General features: G+C 35.1%; 1 protein-coding gene across 4 annotated transcripts in view; it reads right to left on the minus strand.

Annotated features, from left to right (window-relative positions):
- The window catches only part of LOC144451932 (PH and SEC7 domain-containing protein 1-like), a 54,858-nt gene that overhangs the window by 17,445 nt on the left and 17,934 nt on the right, over positions 1-19,479 (minus strand). The window contains exons 1-7 of one of the 4 annotated variants that reach the window (XM_078142848.1): positions 16,259-16,374; positions 9,659-9,725; positions 5,025-5,078; positions 3,614-4,568; positions 2,467-2,719; positions 1,566-1,814; positions 1,064-1,145 (exon numbers count right to left, since the gene is read on the minus strand). In XM_078142848.1, the coding sequence (XP_077998974.1) occupies positions 1,064-1,145; positions 1,566-1,814; positions 2,467-2,719; positions 3,614-4,568; positions 5,025-5,078; positions 9,659-9,725 (1,660 nt within the window). In that variant the 5' untranslated portion in view covers positions 16,259-16,374. Of the gene's footprint in view, positions 1-1,063; positions 1,146-1,565; positions 1,815-2,466; positions 2,720-3,613; positions 4,569-5,024; positions 5,079-9,658; positions 9,726-10,642; positions 10,693-16,258; positions 16,375-19,479 lie in introns of those variants that run through there. The other 3 variants (XM_078142847.1, XM_078142845.1, XM_078142846.1) reach the window with 3 other exon arrangements.

Here is a 19,479-nt window from a genome sequence, read left to right on the forward strand (position 1 = left end):
CAGTTTCTTGCAACATTTTGTCTATAAATGAAATGAACTAACTGAACATACAGAAATCAAAACATTGGTACCCGCATGCCTTCATCTAGTTAAAGTATGTTTAACTGGTTTGTTTTTTATTTAGACAAAATGTAGCAAGAAATTATGATTTTCCTATCTTTAAAGCGTAGAATGTACAGTTTCTTACTGGTTGCTGTGTGGTTGTATGAAACAAAGCCAGTGAATACTAATATGAAATGAGCTGTATTAGTAATTACCTGCTGAACAAAAGAGATAAAACAGAGTAAAGATAAGTAGAAGATAAAAAGACAGAAAAATTTACAAGTTAGTGTCACACAACCATTAAAGATGTCCACACAAAAAAATGGCAGGAAAAGTTAAAAGCTAGTGTAAGTTTGTTTCTGTTTGCTAATATTGTACCCACTAATGTCACATTTCATTTGTTTGCTGATTTTGTGCTCACTCACATTTATTTCTGTTTGCTTTCTTTTGTGCCCACAAAACTGGTTGACTGGACACTTACAGATAGAAAGATGAAATTGAACATTGTTAAAGTGGCCATATGGATGAGGATTAGGTATTTATTATTAATTAATAAAACAATTTTACCATCACGTCCTACTTGAAAAATCAATGTGAAACAACATTGTCATTTGTCGAAGTCTGTGTTTGTCACTTAATACATTGCAAAAATCCAAAAAATGTGTAGAAATGTTTGTCATTGTACGTACAATAACAAAGATTTTACACATTTATCAGCCTTTTACAATGTATTGAGTTACAAACAAGGACTTGGCATATGTTGTTTCACACTGATTTTTCAAGTAGGAAGCCATGATAAAACAATCCAAAATAAACACCCAATCCTCATCCATACGGCCACTTTAAAGAGGACAGAATTTAAGATTGTTAAAACCATCCACCATGATCTTTGACCTGTCAAACTATCAACTTCAGAGTTTTACTATGTATCAAATAGAAGTCCATAACACTGTTTCAATTTTCATCTGAAACTTTTGACATAAAATGGAATTTATTGTCAATAAAACGAAATAAAACTTACTCTTTTTGGCATTGGCTTCCTTTGTAGATTTTCTCATTATGTATCCTTTCATGTACACCTTGGCATTAGGATCAACTTGAACCTGGGGAAGAATAGACAGTACGAAAATATGATTTTACACCTGGTGAAAAATATATAATATGCAAATGCAAATTTGCACCTAGTGAAACTAAGTAACATGGACATTATCACCAAGAGAAGGACAAATAGAATCTGTATGTATTATAGTTTTTGATTTATGAAGTGAACATTGATTTTTAAGAAATATGGCTGTCATTTGGTCATATAAAGTGAGTGCATATTTCCCATATGATATGTCATCTTTGTGCCAGGTTTGCATGACATTGGATATTGCATGTCAAAATAATTATGTACTATGGTTAGATGGAACCATTGTAACTGGGGGAGGGGGAACTAATAAAACATACAGTCCAGTTTTATGATTGTACAATTCATACTGTGACTCATCCCTGCATTTGTTAAAATGGCTTAGCCTACTCACCTCTATAAAAGGACTACCTCCAATGGTAGTTCCTCCTGGGATTGTACCATTTCCTCGAATGGTGGCCGTAGGTTTATTTTGTGTGGTTTCATTCTCATCATCATCATCACTATCCACAGCCCATTCTATTGGGTTTGTTTTGATGGCGATGTAAAGGTTCTTCAGTAAATCTTTGGGGAAATTATCACCCTCATTTAAGCCATCAAGGTTTCGAAAAAATTCTGGCAGTGTCATTTTCCGTCCAATATTCTGTAAGAATTGATGAAAAACAAACAGCTTGTTTTGATTTCTGTGAAAAAGTTTGACAGGGGTATTAAATTCATGTTGAGAAGTGCAAGGTATATCTTGCTGCAAAAAGCAAGAGTCAAGAGAAGTTGTGGAGTTTCATGCATTCTACGTTGAGTGATACATACTTCAAAACATATCATTGATTCCCCATTTACCCACTGTTATAGTTTATATTTAGTTTGTTTTATATATAATTGTGCAATAAATTAAACAGTGAAAATGATTTTCTACATGGAGTAGCATAACGCATGCTTCAGTGTACATAATTGTGTCATGTGTGAAAATTCAATGGCAATTCTACGTTGAAAGACACATGTTTCAAAACATATCATCATGTGATGTGCAAATATTAAACAGTCAATATAATTTTATGTTGAGTGGCGTAATGCATGCTTCAATGTACATGATGTATGTTCACTGTATGTGATGCATGTTCACTGTATGTGATGTATGTTCACTCTATGTGATGTATGTTCACTGTATGTGATGTATGTTCACTGTATGTGATGTATGTTCACTGTATGTGATGCATGTTCACTGTATGTGATGTATGTTCACTGTATGTGATGTATGTTCACTGTATAATATTCCAGTATATCATATCCAAACCTACCTGTCCATGTAAATCTGTGTTGAGTAGCATTAACGCACACGTCAATGTATAAACTGAATCCTCTGATGCGTAGTCATGGGGATTGTTCCTATGGAAACGTCTTGAGAAATGCATCAATACTCGTTCTCTTTCTTGTGTCTCTCCTGTCAGCGAAAACGCTTTGAGAAAAGTTCTCAGTGCATCATCTAAGGTCAGTTCAGTGAAATCAAAGAACTTCAGGTATTCTTCAGCCACTGCTTGGTTAAATTCATTTCTGGGTTTGTGTAATAAGAAGATATAATAACGATAACAGACAGAACATGCAATGGATTTCAAATAAAAGTGTACAAAATAATATTCTACCATCGTAGCAAACCACAGCCTGTTTTACGGCAACGTTCTTAACGAGCCTCCCACAGGATTTCAAAATGTAGTGGTAGAAATAATAACTCTGGTTTGCGAGAATGATATTCTACATATAAGTGTCGTTCTTCTAATATCATGCATTGACAGTGACGGTACAACCATGAATATGTAAATTCATGAATATGTAAATTTATGACATGAATATGTAAATTTATGGTATGAATATATAAATGTCTGGCATCATGAATATGTAAATTTCTGTTATGAATATATATATTTCTGCCATCATGAATACGTAAATTTTTGAAATGAATATGTATATTTCTGCCATCATGAATATGTAAATTTTAATACATGAATATGCTAATGACATAAATAGGTATCATATAATTAATATACGAAAATATGCTAAGATTCACTGATAGTGGGTCTGGCATAAACAAAAACATGTTTCTCTTTATCTGTGTAGTAATTTCTACCAAAGACTAATTTCCCCTTATTTTGCAGGAAAACAGAAATATGAAAAATGAGTAGTGACTAAAGTGTCTTCTTGTCATAACCACAATGCATTGGGTGCAGTGAATCAAAATAAAATCATATTTGGGAACTTGTTGAAAACCATATGGTGAAAAAAACACATATTGGTGGAAATGTTTTGTTTTTAACATCTTCATCATTTATCCACTGTAGACAGTTGAGTAAGTGCAATGTTAAAACTCCACCAAAAAACCCATGATGCTCAAAGAGAAAAAAGTTTTCAGTGCATAGAAAAACAAATCTTCAAATACAATGATACACCTACTTTTTACTAAGGTGTCTGGCAACATCAGATTTTCTGAAACCATCAAGGACATACAATCGTTTTGCTAGCCTCCTTGCTGACGATATCTCTAATGTTCCCACTGCAATGGCAGCGGCATCTTCTGCAGCGGTAGCGCCTACAACTTTGGAAGAACCTTCACCGTAATTCTGCATGAGTTCCGTCTCCAACGAGACTTCTGATTCAGTTAAACTGTCAATACTACCAGATTCACTGCTACCCGATTCACCGTTATCTTCAAGGAGATTTCCGTTAAATTTGTCGTTAATATTCCCTTCCACCATATCGTCGTCAAATTCCACCTGAACTGCACTGAGGTCAACTGCGGGGGCGCCACTGTCTGTTTCATCCTGAGGTGACTGTGCGTCTTTAGACACATGCTCAGTGCTGCTACTGCTACTGTGTTCAACTCCGTTAACCATTATGACTGTATTATCAGTCAGTTGGCTGTCTTGATCGGTGGAGCATTCCGTTTCTGACGACTGACTCCCGGCCGTATCTTGCGACTGTGCACCTGGAGTACAAATATCTTGTTTTTGCCACACACTATCCTCTTGCAAATCTGAACTGTCCTCGCTCTTCGGCGGAACAGATTTCAACGACGAGTCCTCTCTATGAATCATAGCAGTTGTTGTTAACGTCCTTGCCGTAGGTGACTCCGACAGATTAGAGTCTGAACTACTTGACCTTATCAACGATGATGCTTTGTATCGTTCCCTCCCCCTGTTGTCTAATTTCTCACTCTGTTCTACTGCCCTCGTGGGTCCATTGTGATTAATAACGTTGTCATTGTGGTGAGTTTTAGAACGAGCTGCTTTTGTTTGTTTTTGTTGTATCTTATCACTTAATAAATCCTCTTTAGACAGAGATGCTTGAATAGTTTCCACAGTTTCAGGTCCGCCTAAAAAGTCTTCTACTTTGGCTCGAACAATAGGATCTAATCAACACACAAATAAATATGAGAAAAACACATTACTTTTCTTTCTTGATTCAAATTGACATTGTGCTAGTCAAAAACTGATGAACTTTTCACCTGCCATATTATGAGATTTAAAATTACTGAACACATATAAACGCTTCATATATGTCCCGACCATTTCGCATGCAAGGATCACAAAAGGGCAAAGTGAGGTGGAAAATTTGGTCATGGCCACTGAATGTATGGCAATGCATGAAGCCATGAACAAAATGTGTGTAAAAGAACTGTGAGTTCTGTAAAAGAACATTACAGTAGTAGTTAGGCATGTTTTGATTACTGGTACTAGCTAATAAAACAGTACATTGGGAGCAACATGGATAATGACTTGTAACTTCCTGTCATTGGCATACTCAGGCATGGACAGATGTTGCAGTTTACTCAAAGAGTATAATCATATATTTAGACAACACTCACCTTCAATCACTGTGAGTTGCAGAATGCTTGGTGACCTAAGTAGGAGTTGTACCACTGAAACATAAAACAGAACATTTGACAATCAAACATGCTAAAATCGTAAAATAACCTACATCCACGACCTTCTTCGGCAAAGTTTAATACACATGATGTGTTTCCTTCATTCAGTTACCAAGAGCCTCCTACTTCCAACACAGTTCAGGACCAAGACACATGGTAGTCATGCATATTCAAACTGTGTGTCTTGATTATGGACTTTGTTACCATTGGATATAAGGCAATCATGAAATCTGAACACTTTCAAGAACAAACTTAAGAGTAAATCACATATGTTCAAACAAACATTTTGTGTGGTTTGACCCTTATTGGTGCCATTCAAAAGTACTATGGTTCTGGAGTCTGGCATGTTATAAATTATTTTTGATTGATTGATGAAATTTTTCCTAGAGCTCCAAAGCAGGCTGGAGATAAATGTAGATACTGTGGTGAGATGTCCTCGAGTCAAAACAACCCATATGAATTATTCAATCCCAGTGTTGTCTAACTTTATCTTGTGATACATACCTGATGTTTAAGTGATAAAAAAACCTTAGAGTGAGTCTATCCATTACAGTAAAAAGGTAACATAATCTCAAGCTGCCTGTATTTATACGAAATGCTGTAACAGGCCTTTCTCAGTTCAATCGGACAAACACGGACACACACACGTAAACCTCTTAACTTCTTTACATTTTTTCCTGTACTTTTATGGCTGGCATGTGTTCCTATTACAAGGACTACAAATCAGACTGTAATCTTACACTGTGTGTACAGGGTCACATTTTAACATTTGAAACCAAAGCTTCCTTTGCTATCAACCAACACATATTTTAGTTTTTTCCCTTTACTTTTATCTCCCTGTAGCAATGGCACCATTGATATTGGTGAATTTAGCCCCCCCCCCCCCCCCCCCCACACACACACACAATGTACACGGTGCTGTTTCAAATGAAAACACAACTGTTTTCTTGCGTTTGCACTACTGTTTACAAGATGACAAAAACACACATGAAAGCAAAAAGATATGAAAATGCTGCTGAAAGTGGATCATTTTCAAAATGATCAATTTTTCATTCAAAAACAAAGTAAATGGAAAAAATGTTATTTAAATGGTGAAAATGGAGATTTGAATGTCATTGTGTAAATAACCAAAAATGCAAATTGACCTAAGGAATGGCCGCATTGATCATGTACTTTAATATGCACACACTTAATCCATGTCATTATGTTTGCCCATGTGCAACATTATTTTGTTTTTGAAATTTTCAGTCAAAAACACTTCATGAAAATACATGAAAAACCATTAATTTGATAAAAACATTATCAGTGATTTTCTTTGAAAACGTCATTGTGTAAACACAGCCTTATACAGAGACTATATTGCATAGACTTGGCATTATTGTTAAATGCCAACGTTTCAATTCCGGGGTTTCATATTAGTGTTGTCTTATCAGTGAAGACATATGGATTACATACGATTATTCACCCAGTATGTCCTTTTGTTCAGGACCAATTTTTCTATCGGCTACATGTTTTGTAGTTCCTACACAGTATCGTTACCATTTACACGTACACTCAAATAGTGTAGTTCCTATAAAGTATCATTACCATTTACACCTCCACTCACAGTACAGTCAAAGTCGTTACTCTAGAAGTTCTGAGATGCATGAGATGATCCACAGCCATTAACGTCATGTTTTTGTTAATCAATCACAAAATTCTGACCATAAAGTTAGTGTTTATTGGAGCAGTTACATGTATGTAATGTCCAAATATGATATACATGTATTTGTCAGCTCAGGATGCTACATTTTGTACTTATATTATAAAAGTTGGGGTTCTCTGATTGGATGAACAACTTTTTGTGCTGATTGAGGGACTTTGACCAGACGTGTTTTAGTTAAAAACCACATTGGCATCCAGACTAGAATATCATAGGTCTTTAAAAGGAAAGTCAATTTGGACATAAGGCCATTTTTGTAATTTTTGTAACCTTTGATATGCATATACAATGGGTGAACAATGAATATTCATCATGTTTGCACTCATTCATTAGGCATCATTAATATTCATTTTTCACCTAGTGCATATGGATATCTGGCAATACACATGAGGCAAAGTGGCTCAGAGCAATGTGGCTCAGAGCAATGTGGCTCAGAGGCAATTTTGCTCAAAGCAAAAATCCCCAAATGAGGAGCAAGTTCAAATTGGTGTTTCTCTGATATCGCATACATGAATATGCAGTTTAAGTGATATAAAATCCTGAAATGACTCTCTTGGAAACATTTTCATAAACTTTGGATTATGGGGAGTGGCATTTCCCCTTGAAGTAGAAGTTCCTGTACACAACCTTTCCCATATTCAAATACACTTTCTACAACCAGCGACAGGCTAGCATGAACAAATGACACTTGTTAGAAACAGTGTAAGTACACAAATGAATGGATTTAACAACACGTGACACAGTATGTCGGTAGTACAGAGACTTGTATTACATTCAATCCTTTGATAAGAACACAATTTTACATAATAGCTCACATTGACAAATTAATTTCAAATTCCCAGCAGACATTTCATGTAAATCTAAAATATAATATAATACACTGAAACGTACAACACATCTCCTCGTTCCAACATGTTGTGCAAGTGTTATTACACCCAATTCATTTGTTTGATTTCTTTTGTTCATACAAATGTAACAGGTTTCACTTGTTTATGGTAGCCTGTCACTAGTTGTATTTTCAATTTTGAGAAGCCATTCTGTCACTCCATGCACAACAAAATAAAGTACAGTACATGCACATGTAGGAACAGCTGGCTTTGTTTTTAGTTGAGTATAACTTAATATTGACATATACCATGTTATAATAAATCATAATAACGCTCAGAGTCTCACACGTGGGGGCATGAACTATGACTTATACATAATACACATGTACTTTTCTAGCCCTTACTTTTCAACAACAGTCACATGTTACTAATACTAGAGGCCATCTACACAAGGGAAAAACCAGCAGAAATTCAACAGGACACTATTTTTTCACTAGAGGCCATCTAAATATATGCAAGGGAAATATCAACAGAAATAAAACACAGGAGAGTGCTCTTTCCATCTAAAATACTCTTAGAATTTATATTGTAACCATGGCAACAGATAGTACTAATGAAAATGTGCTTTTAATATTTCATGTATACAATGTCAATTTTGAGACATATCCCCACACATGGACACCACTTCAAAATAACATAACCATGTAAGAATGTGGCATATAAAGTTACTGAATTTATTTCATAAGAATAACACCACTGTGTATCATTCGACAAATAAAGAATACACAATGTATTACAGTAACTTTTGGAACACAATGACAAATAAAATAGAAATTACAAAGATAATGGTGTTTTCTCGCTGAGTAAAAATGCTTTGAATACAAAAATAGACAAACAAAAAATTGGTAAGTTGGTCATTGGTCAAAAGTATAATTAAACTTATTGCTTTTTCTCGTGTTGGATACTGTATTTCATTTGTTTTAGTTCTTTTCTTTTCTTGGCATATATATGTACTATGGATAGCCCTATCATAAGCAGCGTTTTTTGTTCAGTAAGCCGTTAAAATCTAACTGAGGTCGCCAGTCATTTTATCAGGGTTCCACACCAAAAATTATGATAGAAGGTATGGAAATCTATGTAAATTTCATCTGATCCCCCACCGTTCTGTTACCAAGGTTACAAAATCTTAGCAACTAACACGGCTATTTAGGAATCACTGTGGAACATTTCACTTCAGTTGATTAAGATGGCTACTTGAACATGTTTTTTTTTCACATGTTCAAATGAAAACTGAGGAAATTCTCATTAACTATATTATATGTACATTTTTTTTCAAAAATTTTCAAATTAATGACTGAAGTCTGAACAAACAAGTACCTTTATTAATATTTCATGTGTAGTGTAATGAAATATACGCATGAACAGAAATGAGGTCTATGTAAAAATGGGGTCTGCGCAATTGTAATTGTTCGCAATGAATCACATTTAAATGCAGATAACAAGATATTCTCCCTATAAAATAATCAGAGTCGATTGAAATTTGCATATCAAATCATCATTTTGTTAGGTTACATTGTAGTTGCTTGTTTTCCAAAAAAATTATAGGCGGAACCAATCAATATAGGCCTTACATGTACATGTAGAATAACCTTGACAATATCTACATACAGAACAAAATGGCCGCCATGTTGAATGGTGAGGTGCATTACTATAGCAACCACTTTTACGATTCATACAGATGAATAGTTAATTTTATAAGTCAATTAATGCACGCGTCAATCACAATCACAAAGGAACAGTACAATATTTCCCTTTCATCCTGGTGCAAACACTTATTTTCACTGAAAATCTCTTCTTCAATATCACTAGGAAGTAGTCGTATGATTGTAGTGTCAAATCAGAGATTAATAATTTTGAAGTTTATTGTGTTCCACTTCAGAAATATCTTCTGAGATACAAAAAGCCAAAAATCATTCATGTAAACTTAATGATGACCTTGTGAAGGTCAAGTTAAGGTCATAGTTAGGTCAGATCAGGATCCTTACCTTCTTTTGTTGTTTTATTTTCTACAGCTTGTTGGTTGACTTCAACAATAACATCTCCAACTCGCATCTGAAAATAATAAAGAGATATGGCTTTGTTAAACTGTTGTTCTAAATGAATTCTTTATGTACTTGCTACCTTTTAGACTTGTGACATCTATTTTCAGGTAGTCACTTTTAGACTTGGTATAACTGTTTTCAGGAAGTCACATACAATGTACATATACCTGCAGGTATTGCCAGTAATTCAATTAAATCACTTACTCTTTCTGCACCGAGGTGCCAAAACCCTGAAATTTTTGTCTACAATTTCATTTAACCTTGTTATCAAATTGAAACAGATTCCTTGAAAAAGTCTAACAAGATACAACCAGACTGAAATTTGAGACACTCTTGTACTCCTTTTAGTGCAGAAAAAAAGAGAAAGTGACAATGTTAAATATACATGTATGTACATAGTGTTATCCAGTACTAACAAATCTTTAGCAGCTATTTCAACAATTGTAGGCCCAACTGGATCATTTCTACCAAAATTTACATAATAACATCACACCTGCTAAGCAAACCAATCATAGTAAATCCAACGTGTATTCTTGCAATCTTGTGAAATGTACATAACAGCTGTCCTGAGAATACACAACTTTAAATGTCCCTTTCTACTACACTTGTCTGTGTACCAAGACACTCAATGTACTTTGACACAGTGCAACAGAAGTCAGTTTAAACCACTCCCGATCCGGTCTCTCCTACATTTATCTGAGGCAAGTTGACATCATTACACACAGTAAAGGAAAAAAGGTATCAAACTACAACTGACGTCCACATTCAAAGGTCGTGTTATCAGCAGAAATATTCCACTCTTACGTACATGTACTTGAACTCCACAACACTAAATTATCAATCATGAGCACCAACTGATGGAAACATGCAACCAGAACTCGATCTCCGGATTACAGATCCTGAAATTTGGTGTAATATTCTACTCACAGTCCCCTGAGAGGCCAAAGTCAGCAGATATGGTGGCCAACCTCCTTCTGTCACTTCTACACAATCAGTGAGCTAAATATTGACACATGTAAACTACGTCATCCAATTATAGGTTTTAATAGTAGTAGCAGCCGACACCAGCCTCCAAACTGACATAGCTGAAGTGCCACGACAACCAAACACCAACGCAACTCAAGTAACGAGATCCACTCATGATCCTCTCACATTTAAATCATCGAGTTTAAGTTACTCCCTAAAGATTCAAACACATCTGGTATACTTAGATGTAGTCTAGAGGCTACATGTATCTATGACTTCTAATCTCAAGATCTCCCTTTCACCTTTCATAGCCATGGATAGTCTCTAGACTACTTATGTTGACATTTTGACTTTTGGGGGGAAATTCACAAAAATGAAACTTTTCATTTACTTTGAGTGGCTGCAAGCACATCGTCATACATCACGCCCTCTTCGGCGAGTCTTATCAGCCAACACCGAAATTATATTATTTTTCGTTGCATCAGACGGAAAAATGCTCTGGCTTGCTGGAATGTGCAAGCAATGATTCAAGTCACCAACGATAAAGGTGCTGAAATAGTCAATATTTCTACTCAGTCAGATAATTGACAAAAGCCTACGTTTCTAGAAAGAGTATTGCATGTATATCAATATTTTTAGTCACAGATGAATGCAAAATAGTTACCCTAATGTAGTCTAGTGCTATCCTTTATCAAATCTTTCACATTTCTCTTTCAGAGACCACGTTGGCATCAAGACTATTACCCTGGATGCCAGTCTGACAATTTTATAAACCATGCCGATTTTTTATTTCAATATTGGAACCTGGATGACTAAATATGGAAAGTGTAGATAGCACTTTTATTTCAGTTATTTGGATCATCAGTCAGACTCAAAGGGCACCTGTTAAAATGCCTAGGCAATTTGGTGGAATTCACCTACTAAATACTTTTAAATTGGTGAAAGTTTGGTTGAAATTTGTCAGACCATACATTTGTAACTTGAAATGTTGAAATTGTCTAAACCTCAAGAGTACATTGGTATCATTATGTCATTGAGGTCCTACACCTATTGACACAGCACAAATGTAAAATGCATTTAAGTCTTTGAGTTACAAAGAGTAGATGAGGAGTTTACACATTCGTAGTAGAGCTGGAAGGCAAACAGTTCTCTTGGCACCACACTCACTTACACATATGCACTCAGACAGAAACAGAGATACCTTTGTAATATTTTACGAACACTGGAGTGTATTGTTGGTCTTCACAGGTTGTTAACTAGCAGTGAATTGAAGACCCTTCATGAGATCATTTTCAGTACCTGTTTCGATCTAAATGATCAATCTTCATTCCTACCAAATCTGATTAAAATCTGATGTACATGTAGGAATGGGCTTGATTGCTTTATTTACATGTACCTCCATTTCATATTGTCATTGTTTACAATTTTGTTTTGTTCCAGGAGTCAGCTTCCCTTCCCAAGGTACTCACTCTCAGAACACACACCAAAAATATAAACAACATATGAAGGAATTAAAATACAGTAAGCAAGTCTATTCCTACATCAGATTTTAATCAAATTACATGCCTACATGATCAGACTGTCCCTGATGTATAATTTGACACTTAAATTAATTAACATTCATATCCATTTCTGTACCATGTCTTCTTGCTGTATTTCTATTTTTTCAATGTTTACACTGTACACAGTCTGTACAGTAGTGCTGGCTGATTTGGCGGCATGACGTGACTGTTGCATCGTACAGACTAGCAAATATTCTGCATTTACAGTTGAAAAATATGGAATGTTTTCGTTTTTAAGATGGTTCTATTTTCCTTTGGTTTACACGTATTCGATCGTGATGGCTACTATGTGGTCTAATGAAGCAATACTTCGTGTGGAACACGGGAAAATGATATAAAGTGAGATTCTTGTACTTACAATGTATTGACTGAAAAAGACATTTTCCCTCTTTATCATCAATACAGTTGCAATCACATTCTTCATATAACTAAATTCAATCATTTATCAACTTTTTTCCCTAGATACCTTTAATATTATTACTGTGTGGTCCTGTAGTTTGGTGGTAGTGATGTCAGCAGTGTGCCCTCTAAGCCAATTTGACGCATCACTGACGCACACAATTTCAAGTGACACACCAAATTTGGTGTTCCCTATCTCTTACTATGTGGTGACCAGTATGCCCTCTAAGCCAATTTGACGCACCACAACACACACAATTTTTAGTGACACACCAAAATTTGGTGTTCCCTTATCTCTTACTATGTGGTAACTCACAAGAAATCCCAGTTTTTCTCAATTTGACTCACAACAACAAAATTTGGCTGTCATTAGAGGGTATACTGGGTGTCAGTGTATACTGACTGCAACAAAGTGTGACAAGACCTTGAAACCTCTCCTACATTAATTGATACTGAAATTCTACCATATCTGTTACAAGATTAGAAATCCCTACAACTTACAAGGAGACCCTAGTGATCATACCAAACTTACCAACAGTGTCCCTACTAAGCCAATTTGATGCACCACTCATGCACAGCTTTTCCATCAATGGACCAAAATTGGTATTCTAATCTTAATGTACATGTGTATGACTTAGTCTAGATGCTATGTACATTGTAGCTAGGGCTTAGTCTAAATGCTACATTGTAGCTATGGCTTCAAATCTCTTCTCACATCTAGCTCAACCAGGTCCTGAGATGAAATTTCAAATTCAAATGAAACCACCTACAATCATTTACATCATGTTTTCTTTAATCAATCACAGATTTCTGCCCAATGATAAGTTAGTGTTTATTAAAATGGCAGTTATAAACTGTCATTCACAATATAGATCTCTGTTCTCAAAAGTCAAAATACATATTTTGGTAGGGATCTCACCCTAATAGTATTGGCCTTTCAGAGAAGGGGAGGATTCTCCTGTCATTCACCATACAAGATGAATCACTGATCTCACGACAGTCACAAGTCAAAATAAGTATTGTGGTAGCAATTGCACCCTAGTACATGTACAACAAGTTACATATACTAGTATTTAAAATTTGGTTATATTAGAGTAGGTTATGATGGGCAAGGTACACATGTATATGTAGTATCATCTCAGAGTAAGATGACCTTGAGACCATCATCACCTGAAACACAGCCAGTGTGCCCTCAAAGCCAATCTGACATGCTAATGCCGCACACAATTTCTAGTGACGTACCAAAATTTCATGTTGTGTGGACTCACAAGATATGCCAGTTTTTTGTCATTTTGACTCACAACAACAAATTTGGCTATCATTAGAGGAGACACTGACAGCCACACACTACATGTACAGGTACATAATTATCTATTCAATATCAATAATACATATACTAAAATTAATAATATATGAAACTTATAATTACAACTTATTAAGTGTACACATTTTACCAGTATACATGTTTTTCTCCTTTTTTTAACGTGTTTCTTTGACTATCTTAGGTTACTCTATATCTCATTAAATGGTCAATAATAACTGATCATTCATCATTCCTCAACCAGTTAGATAACCACGCTATTTCATTTCTTTCAATAAAAGGCTATCAAATTGAAGCCATTACAATCAGCGTCCTTCAGTTCATTGTTCTAGTATTACAATATACTGCAATCAACACGATCACCTTTGAACACTATTTACAGTGAAATTTCAATGACACACATTACAACATCGACACTCAAGGTTTCAGTTTAGAGGGGAATTCCATGCTAGGAAATAAATGATGTTGTCACGTCACAAATTTCATATGCTTGCCAAGAAACACCAAATTGAAATACTTTTTTCACCTCTATTGTTCTAGCAGTGGTATACTATTGCCCAATGGGTCTTAACATACATGAATATGTATTAGATGAACAATATACTCATGGGGGTCTTAAATCATAATTACCTAGGTATTTTCATACTTTCTTGTATAGTACGTGTTCTGAAGAACCTGCTTTATTGCAAGGATAACTTATTTCAATCACCTGCAATTTTTTTTTCAACAACTTCACCATTTTGAAATTTCAACAACAAATTTTGTTGTCTAATAGTAGAACTATAGGTTATAAATGTACATACATTTTCTTAAGATTATTAAAATGGTAAAAAACATTGCCAACTGATCAATGTGTACTGATGAGAGATTGATAGTGGACATCAGTGGTATGAAGACAGGTATATCACATGACATGATCCCCAATACACAGCCATTAATGCTGTTGGGCATATCATGCAATGAGGGAACGGATCAAAAACTCCAGTCACGCTTTCCAACACAGTGTCATTATACCATCCTATTGTGTAGCCACAGGTGTACTAGTATTATTTTGGTTACAGCACATGGCATGCTGACCTTTAACCTTTAACCTGACATTCTCTTGAATCAGTAGCCTGGATCATATACCCTCCCACCCACTGGATCAATGTATTGTTACAAATGTACAATGTACATCCATCATACATGCACATGTCCTGCAATAAAACAAGTGTTCCATTGCCCCTCCCCTCCACACACAAAATAGTGGGTCTGGTCTGGGAGGAGATGTAGCATGACCAACAGTATTTTTACTGTATTTTTATAAGAGTAAGCTGCATACATTGTAGTACTTGTACATGTCAACGTGTCACTGCCCTAGCAGTCTCTGTATTAATTACATTTAGTTCAGAATATGATCTATCAGACTAGTCTAAACTGACTATATATATACACACATGCAGACAGCCCAGTATGGAATCCAGACTTCTCCTTTGGGAACTATTTACAGGTTACAATGTGTACTTTCTAAATACATGATGGTACATGTACGTTGTTGTTTTTTGTACCATGTATTTACATGGTACCACCACCATACATGGTACAGTGTAGAGTGTGTAATAGTGTATGGCATGTAATACATCCCTAGTGCTATATGTTACTGTAATATGTAGCAGGACAGTACGAGATACAGACTTGTCCCCTGGGAACTATTTACAGGTTAGAATATGTCTACATTTACTTTCTGAACACATGATGGTACATGTACCATGCGTTTATGTACAATGTACATGTATCACCACCGCCATAAATGTGTGACGTGTAATAGATACCTCACACTAGCATGGAGATAACAGATATGTATAGCTACATTCATATGATATAAATAATGATGCCACAGCTGCTAGACCCTAATATGAAGCAATGATTAATTTTCTATACATTTGGCTGTCAGAAAACTACATTCATTTGGTGACAAACACACTGTACAGCTTGGTACTCATGTCCATTTCAAGATAAACAGTCACCGCATATTTAAACATGTCAGTTTCACTGCTTTTACTATCACGCCATTGTCACACAGCTTGGCCTCTTGATAATGAATTGACCTATTTAGACAATTAGGGTTGTTTGCTGGCATTCTATTGTCAACAGACTTCCTTCATTCTATATGTATACTGTTCTGGCACAGAATTAGACTTAAATGCTCAAAATGTACACCAACTCTACATGCATATTGAGTTCTTCAATAAAACATCACATACCATATAAAATTACTACCAGTACTAACAATAATTTACATATCTAAAAACATACCCACTGTCCCAGTCTCACCTCCTACCAAAGACCTTGATGAAAACCAACACTGAACAGGCAATATTACGACCACTAGATTCTCCTCATACGCGGGAATGCAGGTGACAACAAGCCAGTGTGGCTTCTATTCAGACAACTATGTATAGGTCATAACCTCTGACTTTAACTGACCTTGTAACTATGGTTACATTTAGATGATGAAAGGCTTTGAGCTGAATACAATTATGAGCAGTCATTATAAACCACACAATATATCTACGTCATCAAGCAATTTTCTCCTTTCACTATATGAATTATTTTGTACTACGTCATACAGGCAATGTTATACCATTCAGTGGAACATCTGTAATATAATATACTTGTAAATTTGTTGGTCTGTAAGCGGTTCACAGATACCCTAGAGACGTAAAACCTAAAAAAAAAACATTCACGTATGCATAATTCCTTTGGTTGTATTTCAGAAGATTTTATTAGTGCTTGTAACAAAGACATGTTATAATTCAATAGCTTTATTTTCATATGAATACAGGCTACAGTCACATACAGGTACCATAGTTAGTTTATTATAGCAAATAGAAATACAATACACGCCCTTCTAGCCCATAACTACAAGTCATTATCTGCAACAGGTGATATGGAAAGGTTAGAACCATTACATGTAGTACACACACATACATATGTATACTTACAAAAACATAGATAAGGTTACTTTTAAAAGTCATTAGGCCTAATAAAAAAAATTGCTTGTTTCCGATTACACCCAATTTTAGAATAGGTAGGGTGGCAGATTTTTTATTTCACTTTTTTTTTTTCATGTGCGAGTGTCTGGTTCAGGTAGTTATGCTTTCCATTGTTATCCAAATGGTCTCTGTGTTATTGGTTTCTTCCCATCAGATGTACAGCCATTACAGATTGGAAGAACAGTGTTACATTTGTATATTGTCTTTTTAAGTTGGTCAGTTTCCGCATCCACTATTTCTGGTGAGACGTCACAATTTTCGAATTTTATTATTTTTTTCTCGAATATGTAACAAAAAGTTTGGGGTCGGCAGTGAAAAACTAGGTGGGGTCAGGTAACCGGAACCACACAATTTTTTTTATCAGGCCTTACTGTAACAACTGGGGTCTCTTGAAAACAATACAGATATACAGATATACACATACATATACATGTACATCAAATGGCAATTTCTACTCACAATTAGTCAAAATATTCTTGGAATTCAAGAGAATCCCAAATTTCAGATGTCAACTCCCAAGCCAAATGTCCGCTGATGTCTGAAACTTGGATTCATTTCCAAAGATATTTTTTGACTCTGTGAGTAGAAATTTGTTATTTATAGTATGAACCCAGAATTTATGACGTTAATTCAGTTAAATACAGATGTACGTCATATTATAAACAAATTCAGAAGGTTGGAACTTCAAATAGTTTAGAATAATGTTTGTCAATTTGTCCTGAAGAAAGCAACAGTTACATTGCACAAACATCATGAACACAGACATGTTCTAAACTGTGGTCGCTTGAAAATAATGCAGATACATCTGTGTGTATATATATATGTAAACTCGGTAAACAGGTTGTGAGAACTTTGGAATTCAAATCATGTTTGTCAATTTGTACTAACGAAGGTAGCGTTCAATTTGCTGAAACATGAACATAGACATGTTCTAAATCTAAAGTAGTAATATGGTTGCTTGAAAACAATGCAGATACACACATTTGTATATATCAACCCAGTAAACAGAATCAGAACGTTGGAAATACATTATGATTTGCCAGTTTGCCCTGAGGAAGGCAACTGTGAAATTGCCGAAATATCATGAACATACATTTAGACACGTTCTAAGCTATAAATCTAGTATGGTTGCTTGAAAACAACACAGATACAGTTATATTTGTAGAGTCTAGATAGATGTGTTCATGTACATGTAGCAGTCTACATGTGCCCTGGACTACTGCTAAATATCAGCCGACGAATGGTGATAGTGCATGCGTGTCAATATTTAAAAGTCCAGCATACACAAATAACATGATCTAAGTGATATGAAATTCAAATTACAGAAAACTGTACAAATAATTTGCAAAAATAAATCAAAATGAATTATTATGTACAGTACATATAAATTGAAATTTGATGTTTGGCCTTATTATTTAGGGGATATCATGGAGGTCAATACTTGCTTTGACCTCAAGAGGGCAGCAGACAGGTCAAACTTTAATCTGTTACTGACAGCATGATGTTTAGGAGACAAAACACAAATGGACACTTCATGACCTTAGCTTACAAGCAGCTGACAGTTATTGCCTACGTAAGGGCATCTGTCAAACATCATGTCAAGCAGAAATGAGATATAACCAGTGAAAAAACACAACATGGCTGCTGACCATGTAAAATGTAGATGTATATGTATATATTCATGAGTTTATGAGAATTCATGTATTTAGATGTTATTTCCCAATATACATTTGTATTTCTTCGTTCAGCCATGGAAAATATGAGTGACCTAAGGAGTCTTTGTCACTATGAGTCGCTAGACAAGTAGTGACAACCTTTAGGTCACGAGTTGTTTCAAGCTGAACAAAGACAAATACTGTAGAAAACATAATTATACCAGCGCCAATAAAATCAAAGAAAAATCGGGGTAAGTAATGGTAATTTTGAACATTTTGATTCATATTTCAAACACAGCAGAACCAGTGATGTAGACATGCGTTGTCGTGACACAGACACACGTTGTTGTGACATAGGACAACCTGAGTATATATTCCATATTTTTTGTTCAACTTGGCTCGTGCATGATAAATTATAAAGTTGAACAATGTTGTACACTTGCTCACTCAAAATAGAGCCATTAAACATTTGTAAATAGCCATTATATGTCATTTTCAGTCAAGAAAACAATTCTGACAGCTAAGTTATGAATACAATTAATAGTACATGGATCTTCAAGTTTTTTATTATACACACATAAATAAAAATCTAATGTATTTTCAGTTTGGCGCCCTCAAGTGGTCAGTATTTTTTAATTGAACGTGCGTCTACTCCATTATCAGTGACATACCATATTTTCATGAATGATTCATGAAAATATGTCTTCAGGCTTCTAAATTGACACAAACAATTAAACATTGTCTGTAAATTAATGAGTTTATCATCGATCAGACTGTACATGAGCTACAATTAATGTATATGTATGTGCAATGAATTGAGTTAAAA

This window comes from Glandiceps talaboti, chromosome 22 (genome assembly GCF_964340395.1).
Source record: "Glandiceps talaboti chromosome 22, keGlaTala1.1, whole genome shotgun sequence".
Taxonomy (NCBI): Eukaryota; Metazoa; Hemichordata; class Enteropneusta; family Spengelidae; genus Glandiceps; species Glandiceps talaboti.